The sequence below is a fragment of the Stegastes partitus genome, unplaced genomic scaffold, assembly GCF_000690725.1.
Source record: "Stegastes partitus isolate 25-593 unplaced genomic scaffold, Stegastes_partitus-1.0.2 Scaffold1325, whole genome shotgun sequence".
Taxonomy (NCBI): Eukaryota; Metazoa; Chordata; class Actinopteri; family Pomacentridae; genus Stegastes; species Stegastes partitus.
Genome location: NW_007579056.1, coordinates 79831 through 104278, shown reverse-complemented (window position 1 = coordinate 104278; position 24448 = coordinate 79831). Strand labels below are relative to the sequence as shown.

The 24448-nt window shown below is 39.9% G+C and overlaps 1 protein-coding gene across 1 annotated transcript in view; it reads left to right on the top strand.

The window, feature by feature from the left end:
• The window catches only part of LOC103369747 (protein kinase C alpha type-like), a gene marked incomplete at its 5' end in the record, with an annotated part of 117393 nt that overhangs the window by 47665 nt on the left and 45280 nt on the right, over positions 1 to 24448 (top strand). The window contains 9 exons of the mRNA XM_008298541.1: positions 1983 to 2012; positions 5240 to 5383; positions 5529 to 5702; positions 9753 to 9844; positions 10112 to 10174; positions 10488 to 10626; positions 10805 to 10810; positions 20662 to 20805; positions 20951 to 21124. Of these exons, the coding sequence (XP_008296763.1) occupies positions 1983 to 2012; positions 5240 to 5383; positions 5529 to 5702; positions 9753 to 9844; positions 10112 to 10174; positions 10488 to 10626; positions 10805 to 10810; positions 20662 to 20805; positions 20951 to 21124 (966 nt within the window). The remainder of the gene's footprint in view (positions 1 to 1982; positions 2013 to 5239; positions 5384 to 5528; positions 5703 to 9752; positions 9845 to 10111; positions 10175 to 10487; positions 10627 to 10804; positions 10811 to 20661; positions 20806 to 20950; positions 21125 to 24448) is intronic.

The following is a 24448-nucleotide window of genomic DNA, read 5'->3' as shown; positions in this document are numbered from 1 at the left end:
TGGGAGGTATGCTCATGTAATGTTGAGGAAAAGAGGTGCACAATGGGAGCTTTGACGAAGGGCCTGGAAGATTTTATGTGTTTGCAAGTTCAGCTCACAAGTTCATCAAACTGGGATTCATGATGTATCCTGGTGGACATTTTGGTATCTTGTTTGTCAGAGTTCCAACAGTTGACCCTTCACCCCAGCAGCACACACAAGCTTGTACTTTGCAGATGCTCATGATGTTAACAACAGCAGGCGTTCTGAACATTTTCACACTTTAGCATATCTTAGCATCAACATTAGCATCCTGAAAAAAAGCACAGGATTCAAACATTGATGCCAGTGTGGCTGTATTGTTTGATACACCGCAAATAAACGAACAGTACTAATTTTGCATCTCCAGGTCTCAAGTTTCCTCTGATTGACAGTATGTTGTTTTTTTTTTAAACTCTACATGGCCTGGAGAACTTCTCTCTCCTCTCTCTCTCTTCTTTTTTTTTCTCTTCATAAACCCCTCTGTGGTTCTCTCCCTTTTTTCCCTTAGCCTCCTGCTCCCTCCTGTGTGCTTGGTGAGACTTATACTGTACAAATGCTTCTTCATCCTGTGTCACGTTGTCATATTTAATGCAAGAGTTTCTCTCTTCCTTTCTCCACGTCTTGCCCCTGCTCTCAGGACTGCCAAATTAACTTTAATCTAAAGGTAGCCCTCCTCTCCTCTCCTCTCCTCTCCTCTCCTCTCCTCTCCTTTCCTCTCCTCTCCTCTCTCGTCTCGTCTTGTGGTGACGTGTTCCTTCACTTCTCCTCATGTCTGATCATTTGTATGTGCTTTACAAGCTACTACAAATCGATCCAGTTTACTAACAATTTGTAAGTTCTGCATATGGGTTGAAAAATTAAACCTAAACAAGAAAAACAACCCAAATGGATATTCAGTCACTGCGCCTTTTCTTTACGACAGTTAGACTCGTCTTTGTTTTTGCTGCTTCTGACTCCCCAAACTTTGTGAGAGTATTGTTAGTAAATCCTGACACTGTTCTGCTCACAGTTCATAGCTCTACGTTTGTCCGCATGTGTGTCTTTGCCGTCAGTATCCGTATCGTCTGTGGGTCCCGGTGCCTGTCTTAATGTCGTGTGCTTACCTTATTGTCAGTATTGGTGTAATCTGGAAGTTTGTGGCTTTTCGTGTCTCTCATCTTAGAACGTGCTGGAGATTTATCTGTCAATTTCCACTTCTTCTACCTGCAAAAAAACATCTTGTTGTAACCTTAAGCTTCACTCTAACACATGAGGATAGACAGATTCCACATTTGAGGCAAAAAAAAACAAAACAATTGTGGCCACTAGATGTCAGCATTACACTGAAATGCATTTCTAGAAAAACGACCAACCCTGTGTGCGTGTGCGCTTCCTCTTCATAATGTAGGATTTAATTTACCTGCTGATTCTCAGCAGCATATGCAGAGTTTCTTTTGCTTACACTTTTTGTAATTTCATGGTGAAATACAAATAGTTGCATTCGTAAAATCACATTTGGGCTTTTTACTTGAGCAGGAAAACATCAGGTAATTTCACCTTAGTTCAGTTATCGCTGTGTGTTTATTCTGTTTCTGTGTTTCTGCCATTTTGAACTTAACACGACAGCATCTGCAGCTGATTTAATGCAGCACCCAAAGTCCTACTACTGACAAGAGCTGAAAATTAGCAATAGCTACAAATTCCCTATGCAGCGAATCAGTTTTGGAACTGCACCAGTCATATCAATATAAAATTTGTATTTTTTTTAGTGCATTGGTCCAAAGACTGAAGCACAAGCTTTAGACTTAAACTGTGATTACTGTATCTTTGTTCATATTATTTGTTTGTCTGTGTGTATGCACACTTGTATTGCCCTTCAACTATCTGCAGTACACATAAGAGTCAGCTGTTGTGGCTTGCACCCACTTGCCAGTGTACCAAGTGAGTCAGCCCTTTTGGCTCCCTTCTCCCTGTGGTTTCAGGACCAAGCAGTTGTGGAAGACTCTGATCAGGTGCGTCTGAGAGGAAGGAAGTAAGGCTGCTGCTCGCTTGGCCCGGCCAGGCTCGTTTCTTTGGCTAAAGCTTACAGGTGTGCTGTGATCTGGTTGCGGTCTGCTCTGCTTTGTGTTTCTCTGCTGCTCTCCCAGTTTCAGAGCAGACTCTGGTAGATGCCATTAACCAAACTAAAGCTTCTCGGCATTGGTCGTGGCAAGTTAAATGTCTGATATTTTAATTTTTTTTAAAAATGGATGTTAAAATGAATGTTGAAGTTGTTCCTGAATGTAAAACATGATAAATCTGGGATTTTATCATGTTAGTTTGGCGTTTTCCTGTTTCTTGGGCGTCATTTTATTTTGTCAGTAGATATGGAGAACGTCTGAATGCCCCCCCTTCACACCCCACATGAGAGATTTATTTCATAGGATATTTTGGATAAAAGCCACCTAACTGAGCATGTAACTTTTAGTTGAGCAGCAGTGTTCTGAGAGTGCTTTAAAAGAGTATGACTTCTCTGATTTACATTAAGATCTTGCCAGGAACGGAAAGAAATTTGGACAATTTGAAACCAGTTTCTCATAGTCTATGCATAAGTTGATCCACCTTTATTGTGTAGCATGTGGACATGTTTACCTGTGTTGAGGTGCAGCATGATTTTATGTCTATATAATGCCTTGGCTGGGAGTGAAACTTCAACATGACAATGTGGGGTGTGTTTTGTGCTGAGAGACAGAGACACATGTAAAGTTATACTGTGTTGGATTGTTGTTGAGCATTTAGGTTGCCACAAAAGCGTGTAATTTTCTGCATAGTGCACTGTAGTTTTCTCGCAACCTTCTGGAAGCATTTTGCCTCGCTGGGGGATTGAGCATGACTTGGCATGAAAGAAGTGCATAGAAGAGAATGTTTATGTGTTTTTGCAGAAACACTTATCTGTACTGGACATGCATGCACATGGGGAAGCCACAGTGTGGCATCCTTTCCTTTATTACTCCAGCAGTCAGGCAGTTCTCTCCACGTGAACAATCATCAGTGCAGCTGTAAGGCCTGATATGAATACAGCAAAAGGCATTGCTGTTTTTAGATTCTACCTTGACCACCCAGTAAGCCTGAGGAAGTGATTTCAGTTATGTAACACTTATAATAATGTTGTACATGGCTTTGTAGGGTTTTAGTGTTGGAAAATAAGATATACTTATTTCCACACCAAAGCAAGTGATTGCATTAATTAAAATTATTAAAACCAACCTTTGAATTATTGGTCCAGCGATATAATCTCAGAGTCAGCATAATAATTCTAATAAATTGTTTACTCTTGGTGATCAGTCCAGAGTGTTTTATAAAGTTAAGGGAATTAACTTAGAACTCAGGTAACTATAAAGATCAGATACGTAAAGTGACTGGATGTAAGCTATAGAAAACACAGGAAACAACTGTATACACACACACACAGCATTTATTACTAACTAAACAAACAAACAAATAACACAACAAACATAAAATATAAAATACAAACAATGATGAAAATGCTGGTTGAGAGTATGAGTGTGAAAACCTAACGTGGAACAGAGTGGTGGCTTGGAGACTTAAAAGTCTTTTCACCCGAAGCAGCAGATAATCTGTTAAATTTGGAATATTGGTCGGAAGGCCAATTATAATCTGACGGTTACAGAAATAACACAATGCTTAGGATATGGTTATATAACAAGCTGATAATTTAAAGAAGGACTTATCCAACTGTAATTAAGCTTTGGAGTATTTATCAGGACCTGATATATCACAACATTTAACAATTAAACTTAACACAAGATAATAAGGCACATCTTCTGGTGCTGTGTCTTCACTGTTCATTCATAAGTTCAGTTGTTGCATACCACAGGAAATGAGGGATCAGCAGAGCAATACGTTAAGCCCAGGACACTTTGTTGCACCCGGCCATCTGTTAAGGTCCACGTGGTTGAATGTTTTTCTTTGTCTTCCCCCAAAAGCTTCTTTCTGTTAGATCCTCTGAAGCTCTGATAGGGAATTCTGAAGGGAGCTCTGCTTCCTCACTCCTCCGAGTCTGCAGAGCTGATTTACATGGCCCTGTGACCTGCAGGATAGTTCTGTCTTTTTTTTGGCATGTGACTTGGGTGCTGGAAAGTTCAAATGAAGTTTTTTTTTAATCCTTTTGGGCATCTGTGTCTGTCCATATCCTACAGCTTGCAGGTGCGTCTAAATATATTAGCTGACATACAATAGGCAAATTAAAGCATCTGCTATACTTACATATATTAATGGTCAATGTTCAAACATTGGAGATCTAGATTAACTTATGGAATAAATAATAGAATTATAATGGTTTAGAAAAGTTGAGAAATGACCTGTTTGAATGTAGAATGTTTTGAAACATGAATAGTCATGTGAAATGCAATAAAACAATCTTTTCATAGAGTTTTTACTGGAAGACTTTTCAAACACGTCTCATGTAGATTTTCAGTTTCTGCAGAATTTCGTTTTTTCTTAAATCTTTAGCATAAATTGCAAAAATGATTTTAATGCTGCTTTTTCAGCTTTCCTGCTTTAAGCCAATCACAACAGCCACCACAGAGGTTTTAATTTATTGGGATCAGCTTTACTTATTAATATGTTATAAGATATATCTTCAGGTGAATAGTTTAAGCTGTTTATTGGATACTTTGGATAATTTAATTGGAAGACATTTCAGTTTATTCAACAGCACGATACACTTTATTAAACTGTATCAGCGTAGAGACGTTTTTGTATCACATCAGTACCACAATGACACCAAAGTTCTCATTTCACCCCATTGATTTTGAATTCTGCTTCTCAGTCAGTGTATTGTGGCCGTGAGTGAACAAATGAGCACTGTGAGTGAGTGAGCACATGTAGAGGAAGATCACCTAAAGATGTCTTATGTCATTATAGAAACTAAAATCAAACATATACCTGTGTGATAATTGCCATAATGGTTAAAAAAAAATGAATAAGAAAGTTAAATGCATGAAAGTTTTGTCAACACTACAAGCGGAATCCAGCACAAAGAAGCTTCCTCGACGTCTGCTATTGGTTTATTATCTTATAAACTCATTCTATGCATTTTATGAGTCTACCTTTTAGGAATTCACAAACTAGTTTTCTTGTTGGAACTGCACAGCGCAGCTTTCTGTCGTGTGTGTGTGTGTGTGTGTTTTACGATGTTTATCTCTTAGACACTTTGTCTTTTATGCCCTGAGTGCAGAAAGCCAAACTAGGCCCAGGGAAGAAGGTGATCACTGAGACGGACGACAGCCAGTCCAGCCAGCTGCCATCTAACAGCCTGGACCAGGTCAAACTCAGCGACTTCTCCTTCCTGGCTGTGCTGGGGAAAGGCAGCTTTGGCAAGGTGAGGAAACAGCGATCAGGTCAAAAGATAAAGCACAACTCCCGATGATAACGGACTGTGCATGATATCTAAGGGTACAAGAAAATGGGCTTCACATACAGATGATCTTTTCCTACTGTTCTGCTCTCCCTTTGTTTTTCTGAAGGTCATGCTAGCAGAGATGAGGACCTCTGAAGAGCTGTACGCCATTAAGATCCTCAAGAAGGATGTGGTGATCCAGGACGATGACGTTGAATGTACCATGGTGGAGAAGAGAGTTCTGGCCCAGCAGGACAAGCCGCCCTTCCTCACACATCTACACTCGTGCTTCCAGACCGTGGTAAGTAAAAAGCTCCTGCACGTACATCAGGTCACGACAAGTCAGTCCAGGCCAGGTCGGGCCAAATTAATTCAGGAGGGGGCTTTTAGCTAAACAGCTTAGTCATAAAGTGTTGTAGAGGGCAGTAGAGGACATGTGTGGCAAGCTGAATAAATAAAAACCAAAAAGAAACAAACAAACCCCAATTAAAAGTATTTACATGTGTGCGCACGTGCAAAACCACGTGTCTGTACATTCATACACGTGTGGTTTAACTTTGAGTAGCACCAAAACCAGACTACACAACCTGAGAACACAGAATATATGAGACACATGGGCACTTTTGGAGCACACATGCACTCCAACACACGATTCATTTTGGTGCATTGTGCTTGCATAAATAGGAGAGTCAATACAGACGTCTGGGTTTACACAGTAATTTGATGGCATTTACAGGCTCCCCTCTCTCTGCTCTTGCTTTGTAAAGCTTTACATACCTTTGACTGAAAGAACCAGACATGTCCTAATGTGTACTAGGCTGCAGACACGCTCAAACACAGGTATGTCTGCTAAATGTTAAAAAAAAGTTATGCGCTACTATTCATTCACTATCCATTTAAAAAAAAAAAAAAAAAAAGATCCTCAACCCTGAGCCAGATCTTCTAAAGATTAAGAATTCATTTATCTTGCAGCCAAACTTTTTTTGTTGTCCTGCCATAACATATGTATCAGCCAAATTCAGCAACTTAGTCACAATTTAACATTGTACAACTTGGGGGACTTGTGAGAGACAGTTCACTATCAAATTTGCAATGACTGAAAACTGAGATTTCCTAGAATTGGTCAAGATCCAAAAACCTTGACTTGTAGTTTTCCTCTAATGTAACATCATAGCATCCATCATTAAACCTTCTGTAAACTGTGTGGTCTCCAAACCTCAGCTGAGAGAACCACGACAACATCATCGGGGTTGTTTTTCTTGACAAAGCTGCTCCAGAGCTTCAGAAAACCTACAACTGTTTTCACACAGAGACCTTGTGCTAGTAAACTAAGCTGAACTACGTTTGTACAATTGGTTAAGTGCCCCTTTAACAACTATTGTTGTCGCAGTACCATCAGTAATAGTGGTAGTTTGACTGTAGCAGTTGCAGATTACTTCGTTGAAAACCAAATTTAAGATGGTTAAATATGATTATTTATTTGGATGATTAATGAACTAATAATGGATTTTGAATACAAACATAAATTGGCAAAGAAACAACAAGTTTGAGGAACAAAACGTTTGTGAAGAGGCTTGACAGCTGAGTTACTCAGGCTATGAATATTTCACACTCCACTCCACAAATACAAAACTGAATCAAATCAATAGTTTTCTTTTAAAAATACTTGTTGTTAAATCTGTTCAGTACGCGACTAGAGCTAGACTGCAGATAAATGTCTACGAGCAATCAGATTTCTCAGGGAAACGAGGCTAAAATCAGCAGCTGAGCAGAGCCCCGGTGAACAGGCAGAGGAATTAGGAGGAGACAAAGCCTGGCACCACTCATAGCATATTCATGAATTCACACACAAAAACAAATACAAAAAGAACATTCTTGCTCTCACAGTTTCACAACAACTCTCTTGTATTTTTTAATTTTCTGGGTCATTAACAGAGCATTACTTGTGCTCTGACATTCTCCGGTTATGTCGATGGTGGAACATCTAGAAAATCGAAGTTGTGCTCATTTGTCAAATTATTATGAACTTGTGAGACCGTCAGTAAACCGTCCTACACTGAGGGAGGAGATTTGCATATTGTTTTAGTGTCTAACTGTTATTAGAGAGTCCAGCTGGTCTCTTGGTTCTGTCAGGTCACATAGTTCTGGTGTGTTTTCTGTGTAAGGAACAGTTACAGTTAAGGAACAGCTGCCTTTGCTATATAAATGATCATAAAAAGGAAACGAGGCACAGACACGTATTTAATGGGATTTAGCTGTCTCTCCAGATTTATTCCTACAGTACAGGACTTTTGCCTTCCCCTGTCCTGCAGTGAGATTAATTACACAAACACTGTCATCGCCTGCTGATGAAGAACGCCCTGCCTTCGATCGATTCCTTTTAAAGATTCTTCCTCTGAAAGTCGAGTTTCTTTTTATCTAGAGCATCAAAAACTTTCCTTGGACCCTTGCTTCCTTTTATCCGCCACAGCTTTCACAATACACCTACTGGCTGTAGTTCAATCTTTCTCTGTTGCACCTTTCTTCAACTTCTGCAAACCAGTCTGTGCTAGTTAAATGTAAAGATCTATACTACTGGTGCACTAGTGCAGTAAAACGAGTGCAAGTTAAACTCACCAGTATACTGTGAAATACAGCGAGATTTACCTGCTGCAGATAGAACTAGAACTGGATTAGAATAGAACTTTTTGGTAAGAGCTTGAATGTCACAGATGTATGTGTTCAAGTTCTGCACTCTGGCTTTAAGGCCAAACTTCCATTTTAAAATAATCTCACTCTTTACCAAAGACTAAGCTTGCACCAGTTGAAATAAATGGTCTTATTCAGTTTTTCAATATGCTTGAGAAATCAAGATGTTTCTAAAAAAAAAATAAAAAATTAAATGAACAGTTGTGAAAATCTTGTATTACTGCACGCTTTGACAAATGGTAGCAACAGTTATCAAGGCAATTATTTGGCAATTAACAGAAATAAATGCACCCACTCTAGCTAATGATGATGATGATGGTGATGATGGTTGTTGTTGTCATTATTATTCGCGATGCACAATATTAAAATTTCTGGCCGATACCGATATCCAATATTAAGTTTTCTGATATCGTCGATAACCGATATTACCGATGTCGATATTCAAGTTTTGTTCACACTGAAAAATGAGTATCAGTAAGCACTGTGAGAACGTGAAAACTATTTAAAATAAGCCTCTAATACCAAATTAGACTACATAATCTTCTTTATTACGTAACAAAAGTAAAACATATTTTAACATATTTAACGTTCAAGTCCAGGACCATTTAAGTAAAAACATCTGTGAAATAGCAGCAATATCAAATGAAAAGACGAAGTTGCTAATGTTAGACAATCATCGGTTTTTCACATCAGCTAAATTTGTTAATCAGACTGATACTGATATATGGGGGAAAAAAACACTAACATCAGCTGATACTGATGTGGTCGCTGATATATCGTGCATCTATAATTATTATTATTATTGTTTTGGGCGGCATTTTACGCATTCCGTAGAGAGATGACAAGAAACAAGGGAGAGAAACTTACATTGGACGCTCATAGTTTACAGAAATCATTTAGAAGAGCTTTCCCTTCATTTTATTTCTGTTCATGTTTGTACTTTCCTTTGCAAAGGTACAACAGTAGAGCTTGCACAGTCTTGTACGCTGGCTGACGTTTTTAGCACAATTAACAGAAGTACACAAGTTGCACACACAATATTGTGGATTTGTTTTGCTTCGACAGCAAATTGTCAACATCCATTAGACCGAAGTCAAACTGAAGCATTTTTGTGACTCATTCTCTGAGCGACAGCACAGAGAAGTTTAGCGTTAGAGGTGCAGGGATGTAGAGAAGCTGTACTGTTTATTTTGCTGGAGGCGTTGTCTCTGCAGTGCAGCGGGGGTCAGAGCTCATACCTGATGTCAAACATTTTAGGAGGTTAAGCTTTGTTGTCAGTATACGTCTACTGCAGTGTTGGATAGCTGCTTTTTTGTTTTTGCTAGAAAGGAACCATCAAATACATCTAGACTGGGGTCAGGCCAAACGTGTCATGGGCAGTAAGAGACCAGCACTGCAAGGCAAAGACAATGTTACCTGACAGATGTCTGTGTTTTTCCATGAAGCGCTTTGTTGTGGGCTTTTTAGGTCACCTTGTCATGGAAAGAGTAGCAGTAAAGATGGAGCAGCTCAGACAGCAGGGTTAGGCTTCAACGCTGAACTGACTCTTTCTGTTTAGAGCCTCGACCGGAAATGTTAAAGTTCTGTGGAAATATTGGAAATGCACAGTTTGTCTCACCTAATCCTAACTCCTCTTTTCTTTTATCCCTCTGTACGACCACAGGACCGTCTGTACTTTGTCATGGAGTACGTGAACGGGGGAGACCTCATGTACCATATCCAACAAGTGGGAAAGTTCAAAGAGCCCCAGGCAGTGTAAGGCTCATCAATTTATCAGCAACTGGTCCTTTAATTCTGCTCTTTAATGAATCATTTTCTAACTCCATGTACAGTTTAGAACATTTAGTACATACTTTTAGTTTTGAAAGCAGCCTCATGTTTCTCCTGGTATCACAACATGATTACAGCAATGTCTATTAACAGTGACGAGCTCTCTGCTTTGTGTACAACGTGTTAGCTTCTGCAGCTGAACATCAAGTTTCCTTTCGTTGTAAATCTGTAAATGTATGGTTGCTGTTGCAGGTTCTATGCAGCAGAGATCGCTGTTGGTCTCTTCTTCCTGCACACTAAAGGAGTCATTTACAGGTGAGTAGAAACGACTTTACGCAATGTAAACATCATAAACACATCAGGAAGTATCCTTCAAATTCTTCTTTTAAAGTAAAAAACAAATGTGTGGGTATAAAAAAAAAAAAAAAAGTCTGTTTTAATGCCATTGTTGCATTTATTATCTCTTCTGTAAAACCATCCATCAGCAGCAGCAACAGGAGCTTGTTTGGAATAAGTAGTCTAATAACTGGGTAGACTGATTTTCAGTGAAGGGCACCCACTGAAACCAAGTCCTCGAAGGAACGTCAACATCTGAAAGCATGTTTTGAATGCCCCTCTGCTTCCTCAGGGATCTGAAGTTGGACAACGTGATGCTGGACGCTGAGGGACACATTAAGATTGCTGACTTTGGCATGTGTAAAGAAAACATGTCAGAAGGAGTGACCACGCGAACCTTCTGCGGCACTCCGGACTACATCGCTCCAGAGGTAGGCACGACTGAATATGTAGAGATGTGTGTGTGTGTGTGTGTGTGTGTGTGTGTGTGTGTGTGTGTGTGTGTGTGTGTGTGTGTGTGTATGAAATGTCTGCGCGCGTTCATGTTTTGATGCATGAGGTCATTTCTGTCACTGTCTGGTCTGAGCCTGTGTCACCCTTGTGCTCCAGATTAAGGTCAGTGCCTCAGGATAGACAACACACACACACACACACACACAGACACACACACGCGCGCGCAAGCACTTTCTAATGACGTAAGTGTCCCAGTCAGACAGACACCCAGTGTGTCTGCTGGCAAGTCCAAACTTAATCCAAACGTACAGGCTGGTGTCCCCATGCATCCCAATGCGTTTTCTCGTGAGCAAGCATTTATCCTTTATGGGATCGTTGCTTTTGTTCAGCTTCTGGGACAAATTATTTCAAGACTTGACTTGAAAATTTGACCTTTACATTTGTGCTAACGATTGCCGTCATCCTCATGTCGACTGGTAACATCCGTGTAAAAATGTAGCAGGAATCTTTACCGCTTTTTCATGTGTGCCTGTCTTAGAATAGTTCGGAAGGTTCATTCATGCAGGACTAACTTCTATCACTCCAGCACACTCGCATGCAGTATTAATACTGTATGCCCATTTCTTAACTATTTCCGGGCCAGTTATTTCTGACGGTCCTCTGACTGTTCAGCCGATCTCGTGTTTATCAGTTAGACAGGGTCCGGTCCCAGTGAAACCCCACTTCACTCAGGGCAGGAGTGTAGTACAGTCCGGAGGCCAGTATTCTACTTTCCACATCCGCGACCACACTGGGGTCTGCTTGGGTCAGAGTGACGGAAATTTCGTCATCAGAGGTTTTGCTTGAAGTGCGGACATCCCCGTGCCGTCCAATTCTGTGGACTGTCCACTTCAATGCAAGGACACCAACAGCACCAACAGCACATATGTTGGGATCATATAGACACCGATAGACCGCACACGTATGGGATGATTCCTCCAAGCGGAAGAGAAAGTTGTATAATCAGAACAACTGCGTGTCCGTGGTGTCCACAGCTGTCTGTGTTTGCATCAAGGGAGTATAATCAGGCCCTGAGGTCCAAGTTGACCAGCTGAATGAATGACTAAGGCAGCGTATCATTATTGCAACTAGTTTTGCAGTTTTTGGGGTATTAGCCTGTTATACAAAAGTAAAAATAAAGTTAAATAAAAAAAAAAAAATTGAATAGAACTTATCAAAAGCCCTAACCAAGAAAAACATTAACACATTTTTCAGTTAAAATAAAATAAAATACAAAAGGTCTGATTGTAGAAGTTTATATGTACTAATTTAGTTCGTCCAACTCTGCCCATTATCAGCTAGTTGGCCTCTGTTTAATTGCGAGCTGGTTATTGATTCTCTCTAAAACCCCTCTTATAGACTGCGAGGTTAATTCCACCTCACAGACGCAGGGTGAACATGCTGCGATCGTTCAGAGTCAGACTGACACTAATGCGCCGGTCCTTGGATGACACAGCGGGGGGGTCGGAGCAGATTCTGTTTCCATAGCACCGCGCGCCGATATATACGTTCTATCTCACCTATTTTACGCAAAGTCACTCTTGCATGGCGGTATCGATGACAGCGACGCGTGCTGCGACAGTGTGTTAAATTGGACGTCCACAGATACGCATCCACCTGAACACTCGGCTTTCATCAGGACACACAAACACTTGCACTCACTCTGAAACACTCCAGCTAAGTGGGGGCTGACCTTAAAAATGGGATCACAGTGGTGACATTTTCAGAGATAATTGAGGGAAAGTGTTTTAAAACAGTTTGTGACAGAAGAATAACCTGCTAATATACTTAACCGGTGAATTTTACTTCACAGGTCAGACTCCTGCTTTGTGTAAATAGTTCTGCTACTTGCAGTTTTTTTTTTTAACCTGTGTCCACTTCTATTGTATCTACTTTGCACTTAAACAGCTCCAAATAGAATATTCCCCCATCTTGTTGTCCCAAAAACTAGTCAAAACTGTTTCATTTGAATACATTTTTCAGTAATTTCATAAGAGTGTGCTCATGTGCGCCCTGGGTAACGTTTGATCTATTCAACTTGAAGTCATAGAAAGATGAGTTCAGTGAATCAAGGATGATTTACCTCCTCCATAACTTCACCGTTAACATTTTGCAGACCTTTGTCGGCCTGTATTTTACTCCTTATCTGACGACCGAGCTCCCTGCGTTACTCTAACACCAAATAGTTAGAAAAGTTTTGAGAAAAAGTAGGTCTCAGCAAAGTATCACCATCACCAGATTCTCACCTCCTGTCTTGAGCTGTGTCGCAAATTTTTGTTTTCGGTACATCTTGTGATTTGAATGTTGTGGCCTGTAGAAAGGCTCCCACCAAGGATACATGAAGGGAGCATCCTTATCAAAGCTTCTTTTGAAATTGTACATACTGACCATCTGTTTCATGAGTCACAAGCTCTAAGTGGTCCATACGGTCTGCTCAGATATGCATGTGTAACCAGCACAGTTTATTACTATGGTTTTGACTCGCCAAATAAATATGATTTTATATATTTCTGCATATGTATTAAATATATATAAAACATAGTTAAAATGACTTTTTCCAGACATAACTTGATTGTAATTTTTCACAGGCCATTTGTCCATCTCTGTAATTTGAACAAAGTTACCAGAAATGATGCTGATACATTATACAGGAGTAGGTTTCCAATTTACACGTTTTCCTTTTTAATAAGTAACTATTGGAAATCTTCATTCAATCAAAGTCTACCCCATGTAGTTTACTTTAAATAACGAAGTACAGTCTAAACTATCATAGGTTCACTAACTTTTCACACCTTGTGCCAGAATTTTGTTTTCTTATTTATTATCAATACACTTCAGCTAGGATATTCTTAACAATTGATTGGCTAGAGTGGCATTACATGAGCATTTACTCACATCTGCACCAGTGGTGTATCTGTCAGGAGTCATTTTGACTCTGATGAAGACAGAGTTGTTACTGGACAAATTAAAAAATGGTTCTTTCGGTTAGCTCTGTATGCAGCCTTTACCATTCAGTCTCAGCCACTCATGTGTATATGTTCTGGTTCTGCTGCAAATTAATAGAATTCCAGTTTGCAGACCAGTTCACCCATGCCCCCTGCTGGCCATGTTGGGTGCTCTGTCTAAACGTCCGCTCATGAAACCAGCGACAGACTGTATTGTCTCCTTAGTTTTGCTACATGGCTGAGCTGATGGCTTCAGCTACCATTTCTTTGTATTCATTTAGTTAGGTTTGCGAAGTTGCCTTTTCATTTGCTGCTGTGATGAGTCTCTTTCTTTTCCTTTCATTTGTGAATGTATTTAGATAGAATAGAATAGAATAGAATAGAATAGAATAGAATAGAATAGAATAGAATAGAATAGAATAGAACTTTATTGATCACTTTGGTGCAAACCTCAGGGAAATTGTTGAATATCCTAATATTTGCATGTCTTTACTTTTTCTGCTCAGATAAATAGTGAACTATGACCACCGTTATTCCCTGAAGCTCAAGCAAACAAATTCAAATGGCTGTTTATTGTGACCAGTAGTCAAAACGTCCCATGTTTTGAGTTATCTATAATAGAAAACAGTGCAATTAACAAATATTCACACCTAAAATGCTGGAATGAGAGGGGCCATTTGTCCTCTTTTTGTGTTAAAAACGACGAGAAGCAAATCAGTAATCAAAACATTTTAGTCATCAAATAATCAATTATTCCGCATATAATTTCAGCTCTATAAAAACTGTTTGGTTTCTGGGGAAATAATAAAATTGGAGCGTATCAACATTGGCTCAACAACAATTTTTTTTCCCCCCTAAATTCCCCCATTTTTTTTCTATATTCTGAACCAGAGCTGTGCTGCTGGGTCTGTGAACCTTTGTATAAGCATCTCAGTATATGTGAGATACTGCGAGATGAGAAATGTTCACACACCTGCTCACGTGCTCGCAACTCCGTCAGCGCTCGAGTACACTTCTATGTTGCGGCGGGTCCCTGGCTGCCGACACACATGTGACAGAATGCAGCAGCGTTCCTGCTGTTCGCTGCCACACACAGAGACACACACACATGTTCTGGCGCTGGGTTTTCGCTGTGTTTACTGTGACCTATATACCCAGTCATTGGTAGCTCCTGTCTGGGAGGAATGCTCACACTAATGTGAATTTACACCTCAGTGACTTTGACACAGAGAGAAAGAGATAGGAAGCAAGAGAGAGAAGAGAGCAAACGGAAAACAGGGGAAACATGAGGTATTAACTGTGAGGAAAAAAAGAGCAGAAGCTGACAAAAGTAACCAGACGATGAAGGAAAAGAATCAAAAGACAGCGAGGTTTGAAATACATTTCTTGGTTCGTGTGTGACATTTCAGGAGAGCCTCTGAGGATATTGAACTGTCTGACATGGTCCATTTTCCTCTTTGCTCTACTTGGTCCTTGCTGCAGTGTGGCATTAAGAAGCCCGGGTGTCTGCTTCCACGTTCGCTCCTCTGTGGGCTGAAACAGCAGTTGCGGAGTTTGTTGTGTCAGGATGATATAAAAATGTAGTCATCAGTGAAGTCCCACTTTTCAGAGGCTGAGCTGGTGTTCTGCTGTAGTTAGTTCATGTGTGATAATTCGGGATGAACGCGCAGAACTTATGAAACTAACATATTATAAGGCCACAAAAAGCCATGCACAGTGTTGCATCTGTTATACTTTAATTTGCTTTCACGAAGGAAAATAATTAGTTTTAAAGAAAAAGCTAATTGCATTATAGCACAATTACATAACTTTGAAAGGTAGTTTGCTAATTGGTAATTAGACCTACGTGGTTTTTCTTCAGGCAACTATGCGTGACTCGGGGTTGTTTAAATTGCAGAGATGTATATAGTTCAATTTTAAGGCTGAGTAATGACTGTGGCTGTTTTTTTTTTTTTTTAAATTCCTCAAAAGTTGGCGAACTAGGAATAGCAACCCTGACTCATCATGGAGTTGTCATCCGGCCACATTCTTTTTAGTTCCAATTTTAAACTCTTGGCCAATTACCGAGGCACCCAAAACCAGTGATTTCAGATCAGAGCTATTAGTAGTCTCACAAAATCACTTTTTCTGTGACTGGAAAAGCAAGTGAGAAGTGAGAAGAAGGTGGAAGAAGAGAGAAAGAAACGAGGCAAATGCAGAACGAATGAGGCATCGTGCAGAAGCAAGAAATCCTTCAGATGTTAGTTTACCACATTATTAAAAAATCCAGAAATGCTTTTTTCTTCCGCCCTTTTACGCATTGTTGATGAAACCTCTCCTCTCCTTTCTGCCTCAGGGTCATGCATATGCATATTTTGTTTCCTCTAGTGCCATTAGGTTACACAATAGACTGCATTTTCTTGGCACAACAATGTATCATAAACTGACAATGTATTCATAAGCTGCTGGCAACAGATTCATGATTAACATAGAGGAAATAATTTACACTGTCAGTGATAATACATCCTGTGCACTAAATTTGCACCTATGGTTACTGTATAATTAATATTTTGACCTACATAGAAGCATTTATCTTACTTCGTCTGTCTGTTTTGGAGCTGTTTGGAAAATTATCCATTCACCTTGACCAAGGAAAAATTCCCTAAATTCAGAATGGAAGAACTGCATAACAATGAACTCTCTAACATTGGATGCAGATATTTTTTGCTTAACCTTTCAAGCCCAAATAAGTGTAAATGTATTCATGTCTTGTCCAAACTAGACAGCCTAAAATTATCCGGGTACAGTCACCTGAGTGTTGTTGTACTTATACAGCCTCAGGTGGTGAAAGATGCTATCAGGTTGCATTAAAGGATTCAAGGTTTTGGGGGGGAGTCAAACGTAAAAAAAGGTGCTGTTTAACTTGCAGAGCAGGATTCTCACGTAAACCCTTAAGGCTGCTCATTAATATCATCAGTGAATGAAACCAACCAACAGCACAGGCACATACAGCGCAGAGAAAGGCTTTCAAAAACAGACCACCAAAGCATGGCCCGATGCGCGCCGCTCCACAGCACACGCATTCCTCAGAGCGACCACGTAGCAACAGAAAGGCGAATGTTCACGTTGCACCCTGGAACAGTGTTGGTCATAAGGGCGCTGTTGTGCATTGTAGGATTCAACCACATTGTGTTTTTGTATGAAGAACATGGAGCATAGGTTGGTACTTGCGTGCACTCGTACGTGTGTGTGTGTGTGTCTGTGGTGAGGAGAGTAGCCTTGAATAGCTAGCAGTCTGATCCAGAACTGTCATGTAGCATTAGGCCTAATGGGAGAGAGATGTCTGCGGCGATGCCCATGCACACACACACAAACACACACACACACACACACACACAAAATATACACAGAAAACGCAGACTGTTCAAGTCACAAGAGCAGGTACACGAACACACACATGCTGACAAATTCAAAATCTAAGCACCAAACGACTCTAAGCGCTAATCAGAAAGAACAAAATCTGTTTTTCTCCGAACCTCTTTCACTGGCGCACACGCATCACACATATGTACTTCAGTGAATCAGCTCGACTAGCCAGGGGCTTTCATAGGATAAAATAAAAAAATAAAATAAAACGAGATGAGAGCCGAGAATGTCAGGCACAAGTCACGCTTGACTATTTCCATCACTGGCAACCTAGCGGAAGGAGCGAGCACTCTATGCATCGGGCTCGTGCAAATGAAAGCAAAGCAAATAAACATTCCCATAGATGCTAAATAAGTGGAAAAACTGAAGATGGAGACTTAACGAGGTGGTTGGGAGTACGAAGGTCACCGTGCCTGAAACTGTATTTGTCCGCTGGTGTTGTTGCAGACTAGGCGATGGGTGGCAAGGGCAACGAGTCACAGCGGCGTCACATTAGTGCAGCGCTCTGCAGAATGGCCTGAAACTGATCTAAACAGTCTCTTTTTGCTGAACTCCAATTGTCCTCTGGTTTTTCCTTCCTTTTCCTCCTTCTTTTCGCATCAGTCTCACTGACCGAATCCAAATCTTCTAGCCTCATTCTTTTGGTTTGGACTTCCTACACAGTAAGATGTGAGGGCTGAGAGAAAAAGGGATTGTGACAGTGTGACAGCAACACGACAACAGAGAAACAGTAAAGCTTGACTTTTTTAAAATTTTCGGAATCAAAAGAAAATTTTCATTTGGAGAACATTCGTCTCTTTCTTTCTTGCTGTCTTGACCTGTCCTCTGATAGCAAACATTGAAGACTAGAGATACAAGGCAAGAGTCTAAGAGCCCCTAAATTCTAATGTTGGCATATTTAGAATAAAAATACTGATGTTAAGCAGTTATGTCTATCATGTTCACCACTATAGATTAGCATGTTAGCATGTTAGCATTTGGTAATTAGCACGGACAGAAAGCAAGTTAATATGCTGGTTAAACACCCCAACAACCTCTCCACTGGTTATTGCTCTCTTGTGCATTATTTGTATGTTTCTTTTTGTTACCTCACCCCAACCAGTCGAGGCAGATAGTCACCCTCCCTGAGCCTGGTTCTGCCAGAGTTTTTTCTTGCTACTGTTTCTTACGTGGGGAAAGGGAAAAGTTGAATCTGACATAATCTCAAATTGTAAGGTCTTGACCTTACTATGCAAAAGGCCCTGGGATGACGTATGATGTGGAATTGTACTGAACATCACAAGTCGGGGAAGTTTGTACAATGTTTGTACCAAACTTATTGTTTACACATTTCACTGTAAAATAAAAAGGTCGACCTTGTCATGACTCCAGATGAACAGTAACAGGGGTTCTGTCAGTGTCAGTTGTGCCAACACATTGTGAATTGATTAGGATGAACTTTAAATGGTTTTTGCAACATGGACATCCATTCAATGGTTATTACATATTTCAGCCTGGACCATAGTGGTGAAATGGCCATCAAACTAGCAGTCAATCCAGCAATGAACCAACCAACATTGTCATCACCAGAGCGACCCTGATGTAAAGACATTACAGTGTCTGTAGCACAAAAGATCAAACTGCGGCCTCCCTTCATGTTTTTTCATGCCTTCCGACTCTCTTTCTCGCTTCCTCTCCCATTTCTCTTCTCTTTCTCCCTCTTTCTGTCTCTTCTCCTCTCTGTTTCCATACCCATGACACAAGCCGACGCGAGGCTGCAGATCTCCTTGCTACGTTGACCTGATGTGTCTACATGATTTCCATGCTTTAATTCCTTATTGCGAACAATTTCACAAGAGAGACTGTGAGGTCAAATCTCAGTGACACCGAGCAACCAATGTGCCATGTCACAGTAGGTCCTCAATGGCATGCTGTCTAGCATTAGCCTAGTTCACCGCGTTATGGTAAAACTGTTTCCTTTAAGGAAATCAGTAGCGTTTTAAACAACTTGACTCTCATCATATTCAGAGCATGTTTTTTTTTNTGGAATATTGGTCGGAAGGCCAATTATAATCTGACGGTTACAGAAATAACACAATGCTTAGGATATGGTTATATAACAAGCTGATAATTTAAAGAAGGACTTATCCAACTGTAATTAAGCTTTGGAGTATTTATCAGGACATGATATATAATAACATTTAACGATTAAACTTAACACAAGATAATAAGGCACATCTTCTGGTGCTGTGTCTTCACTGTTCATTCATAAGTTCAGTTGTTGCATACCACAGGAAATGAGGGATCAGCAGAGCAATACGTTAAGCCCAGGACACTTTGTTGCACCCGGCCATCTGTTAAGGTCCACGTGGTTGAATGTTTTTCTTTGTCTTCCCCCAAAAGCTTCTTTCTGTTAGATCCTCTGAAGCTCTGATAGGGAATTCTGAAGGGAGCTCTGCTTCCTCACTCCTCCGAGTCTGCAGAGCTGATTTACATGGCCCTGTGACCTGCAGGATAGTTCTGTCTTTTTTTTGGCATGTGACTTGGGTGCTGGAAAGTTCAAATGAAGTTTTTTTTTAATCCTTTTGGGCATCTGTGTCTGTCCATATCCTACAGCTTGCAGGTGCGTTTAAATATATTAGCTGACAAATCAAAGCATCTGCTATACTTACATATATTAATGGTCAATGTTCAAACATTGGAGATGTAGATTAACTTATGGAATAAATAATAGAATTATAATGGTTTAGAAAAGTTGAGAAATGACCTGTTTGAATGTAGAATGTTTTGAAACATGAATAGTCATGTGAAATGCAATAAAACAATCTTTTCATAGAGTTTTTACTGGAAGACTTTTCAAACACGTCTCATGTAGATTTTCAGTTTCTGCAGAATTTCGTTTTTTCTTAAATCTTTAGCATAAATTGCAAAAATGATTTTAATGCTGCTTTTTCAGCTTTCCTGCTTTAAGCCAATCACAACAGCCACCACAGAGGTTTTAATTTATTGGGATCAGCCTTACTTATTAATATGTTATAAGATATATCTTCAGGGGAATAGTTTAAGCTGTTTATTGGATAATTTGGATAATTTAATTGGAAGACATTTCAGTTTATTCAACAGCACGATACACTTTATTAAACTGTATCAGCGTAGAGACGTTTTTGTATCACATCAGTACCACAATGACACCAAAGTTCTCATTTCACCCCATTGATTTTGAATTCTGCTTCTCAGTCAGTGTATTGTGGCCGTGAGTGAACAAATGAGCACTGTGAGTGAGTGAGCACATGTAGAGGAAGATCACCTAAAGATGTCTTATGTCATTATAGAAACTAAAATCAAACATATACCTGTGTGATAATTGCCATAATGGTTAAAAAAAAATGAATAAGAAAGTTAAATGCATGAAAGTTTTGTCAACACTACAAGCGGAATCCAGCACAAAGAAGCTTCCTCGACGTCTGCTATTGGTTGATTATCTTATAAACTCATTCTATGCATTTTATGAGTCTACCTTTTAGGAATTCACAAACTAGTTTTCTTGTTGGAACTGCACAGCGCAGCTTTCTGTCGTGTGTGTGTGTGTGTGTGTTTTACGATGTTTATCTCTTAGACACTTTGTCTTTTATGCCCTGAGTGCAGAAAGCCAAACTAGGCCCAGGGAAGAAGGTGATCACTGAGACGGACGACAGCCAGTCCAGCCAGCTGCCATCTAACAGCCTGGACCAGGTCAAACTCAGCGACTTCTCCTTCCTGGCTGTGCTGGGGAAAGGCAGCTTTGGCAAGGTGAGGAAACAGCGATCAGGTCAAAAGATAAAGCACAACTCCCGATGATAACGGACTGTGCATGATATCTAAGGGTACAAGAAAATGGGCTTCACATACAGATGATCTTTTCCTACTGTTCTGCTCTCCCTTTGTTTTTCTGAAGGTCATGCTAGCAGAGATGAGGACCTCTGAAGAGCTGTACGCCATTAAGATCCTCAAGAAGGATGTGGTGATCCAGGACGATGACGTTGAATGTACCATGGTGGAGAAGAGAGTTCTGGCCCAGCAGGACAAGCCGCCCTTCCTCACACATCTACACTCGTGCTTCCAGACCGTGGTAAGTAAAAAGCTCCTGCACGTACATCAGGTCACGACAAGTCAGTCCAGGCCAGGTCGGGCCAAATTAATTCAGGAGGGGGCTTTTAGCTAAACAGCTTAGTCATAAAGTGTTGTAGAGGGCAGTAGAGGACATGTGTGGCAAGCTGAATAAATAAAAACCAAAAAGAAACAAACAAACCCCAATTAAAAGTATTTACATGTGTGCGCACGTGCAAAACCACGTGTCTGTACATTCATACACGTGTGGTTTAACTTTGAGTAGCACCAAAACCAGACTACACAACCTGAGAACACAGAATATATGAGACACATGGGCACTTTTGGAGCACACATGCACTCCAACACACGATTCATTTTGGTGCATTGTGCTTGCATAAATAGGAGAGTCAATACAGACGTCTGGGTTTACACAGTAATTTGATGGCATTTACAGGCTCCCCTCTCTCTGCTCTTGCTTTGTAAAGCTTTACATACCTTTGACTGAAAGAACCAGACATGTCCTAATGTGTACTAGGCTGCAGACACGCTCAAACACAGGTATGTCTGCTAAATGTTAAAAAAAAGTTATGCGCTACTATTCATTCACTATCCATTTAAAAAAAAAAAAAAAAAAAGATCCTCAACCCTGAGCCAGATCTTCTAAAGATTAAGAATTCATTTATCTTGCAGCCAAACTTTTTTTGTTGTCCTGCCATAACATATGTATCAGCCAAATTCAGCAACTTAGTCACAATTTAACATTGTACAACTTGGGGGACTTGTGAGAGACAGTTCACTATCAAATTTGCAATGACTGAAAACTGAGATTTCCTAGAATTGGTCAAGATCCAAAAACCTTGACTTGTAGTTTTCCTCTAATGTAACATCATAGCATCCATCATTAAACCTTCTGTAAACTGTGTGGTCTCCAAACCTCAGCTGAGAGAACCACGACAACATCATCGGGGTTGTTTTTCTTGACAAAGCTGCTCCAGAGCTTCAGAAAACCTACAACTGTTTTCACACAGAGACCTTGTGCTAGTAAACTAAGCTGAACTACGTTTGTACAATTGGTTAAGTGCCCCTTTAACAACTATTGTTGTCGCAGTACCATCAGTAATAGTGGTAGTTTGACTGTAGCAGTTGCAGATTACTTCGTTGAAAACCAAATTTAAGATGGTTAAATATGATTATTTATTTGGATGATTAATGAACTAATAATGGATTTTGAATACAAACATAAATTGGCAAAGAAACAACAAGTTTGAGGAACAAAACGTTTGTGAAGAGGCTTGACAGCTGAGTTACTCAGGCTATGAATATTTCACACTCCACTCCACAAATACAAAACTGAATCAAATCAATAGTTTTCTTTTAAAAATACTTGTTGTTAAATCTGTTCAGTACGCGACTAGAGCTAGACTGCAGATAAATGTCTACGAGCAATCAGATTTCTCAGGGAAACGAGGCTAAAATCAGCAGCTGAGCAGAGCCCCGGTGAACAGGCAGAGGAATTAGGAGGAGACAAAGCCTGGCACCACTCATAGCATATTCATGAATTCACACACAAAAACAAATACAAAAAGAACATTCTTGCTCTCACAGTTTCACAACAACTCTCTTGTATTTTTTAATTTTCTGGGTCATTAACAGAGCATTACTTGTGCTCTGACATTCTCCGGTTATGTCGATGGTGGAACATCTAGAAAATCGAAGTTGTGCTCATTTGTCAAATTATTATGAACTTGTGAGACCGTCAGTAAACCGTCCTACACTGAGGGAGGAGATTTGCATATTGTTTTAGTGTCTAACTGTTATTAGAGAGTCCAGCTGGTCTCTTGGTTCTGTCAGGTCACATAGTTCTGGTGTGTTTTCTGTGTAAGGAACAGTTACAGTTAAGGAACAGCTGCCTTTGCTATATAAATGATCATAAAAAGGAAACGAGGCACAGACACGTATTTAATGGGATTTAGCTGTCTCTCCAGATTTATTCCTACAGTACAGGACTTTTGCCTTCCCCTGTCCTGCAGTGAGATTAATTACACAAACACTGTCATCGCCTGCTGATGAAGAACGCCCTGCCTTCGATCGATTCCTTTTAAAGATTCTTCCTCTGAAAGTCGAGTTTCTTTTTATCTAGAGCATCAAAAACTTTCCTTGGACCCTTGCTTCCTTTTATCCGCCACAGCTTTCACAATACACCTACTGGCTGTAGTTCAATCTTTCTCTGTTGCACCTTTCTTCAACTTCTGCAAACCAGTCTGTGCTAGTTAAATGTAAAGATCTATACTACTGGTGCACTAGTGCAGTAAAACGAGTGCAAGTTAAACTCACCAGTATACTGTGAAATACAGCGAGATTTACCTGCTGCAGATAGAACTAGAACTGGATTAGAATAGAACTTTTTGGTAAGAGCTTGAATGTCACAGATGTATGTGTTCAAGTTCTGCACTCTGGCTTTAAGGCCAAACTTCCATTTTAAAATAATCTCACTCTTTACCAAAGACTAAGCTTGCACCAGTTGAAATAAATGGTCTTATTCAGTTTTTCAATATGCTTGAGAAATCAAGATGTTTCTAAAAAAAAAATAAAAAATTAAATGAACAGTTGTGAAAATCTTGTATTACTGCACGCTTTGACAAATGGTAGCAACAGTTATCAAGGCAATTATTTGGCAATTAACAGAAATAAATGCACCCACTCTAGCTAATGATGATGATGATGGTGATGATGGTTGTTGTTGTCATTATTATTCGCGATGCACAATATTAAAATTTCTGGCCGATACCGATATCCAATATTAAGTTTTCTGATATCGTCGATAACCGATATTACCGATGTCGATATTCAAGTTTTGTTCACACTGAAAAATGAGTATCAGTAAGCACTGTGAGAACGTGAAAACTATTTAAAATAAGCCTCTAATACCAAATTAGACTACATAATCTTCTTTATTACGTAACAAAAGTAAAACATATTTTAACATATTTAACGTTCAAGTCCAGGACCATTTAAGTAAAAACATCTGTGAAATAGCAGCAATATCAAATGAAAAGACGAAGTTGCTAATGTTAGACAATCATCGGTTTTTCACATCAGCTAAATTTGTTAATCAGACTGATACTGATATATGGGGGAAAAAAACACTAACATCAGCTGATACTGATGTGGTCGCTGATATATCGTGCATCTATAATTATTATTATTATTGTTTTGGGCGGCATTTTACGCATTCCGTAGAGAGATGACAAGAAACAAGGGAGAGAAACTTACATTGGACGCTCATAGTTTACAGAAATCATTTAGAAGAGCTTTCCCTTCATTTTATTTCTGTTCATGTTTG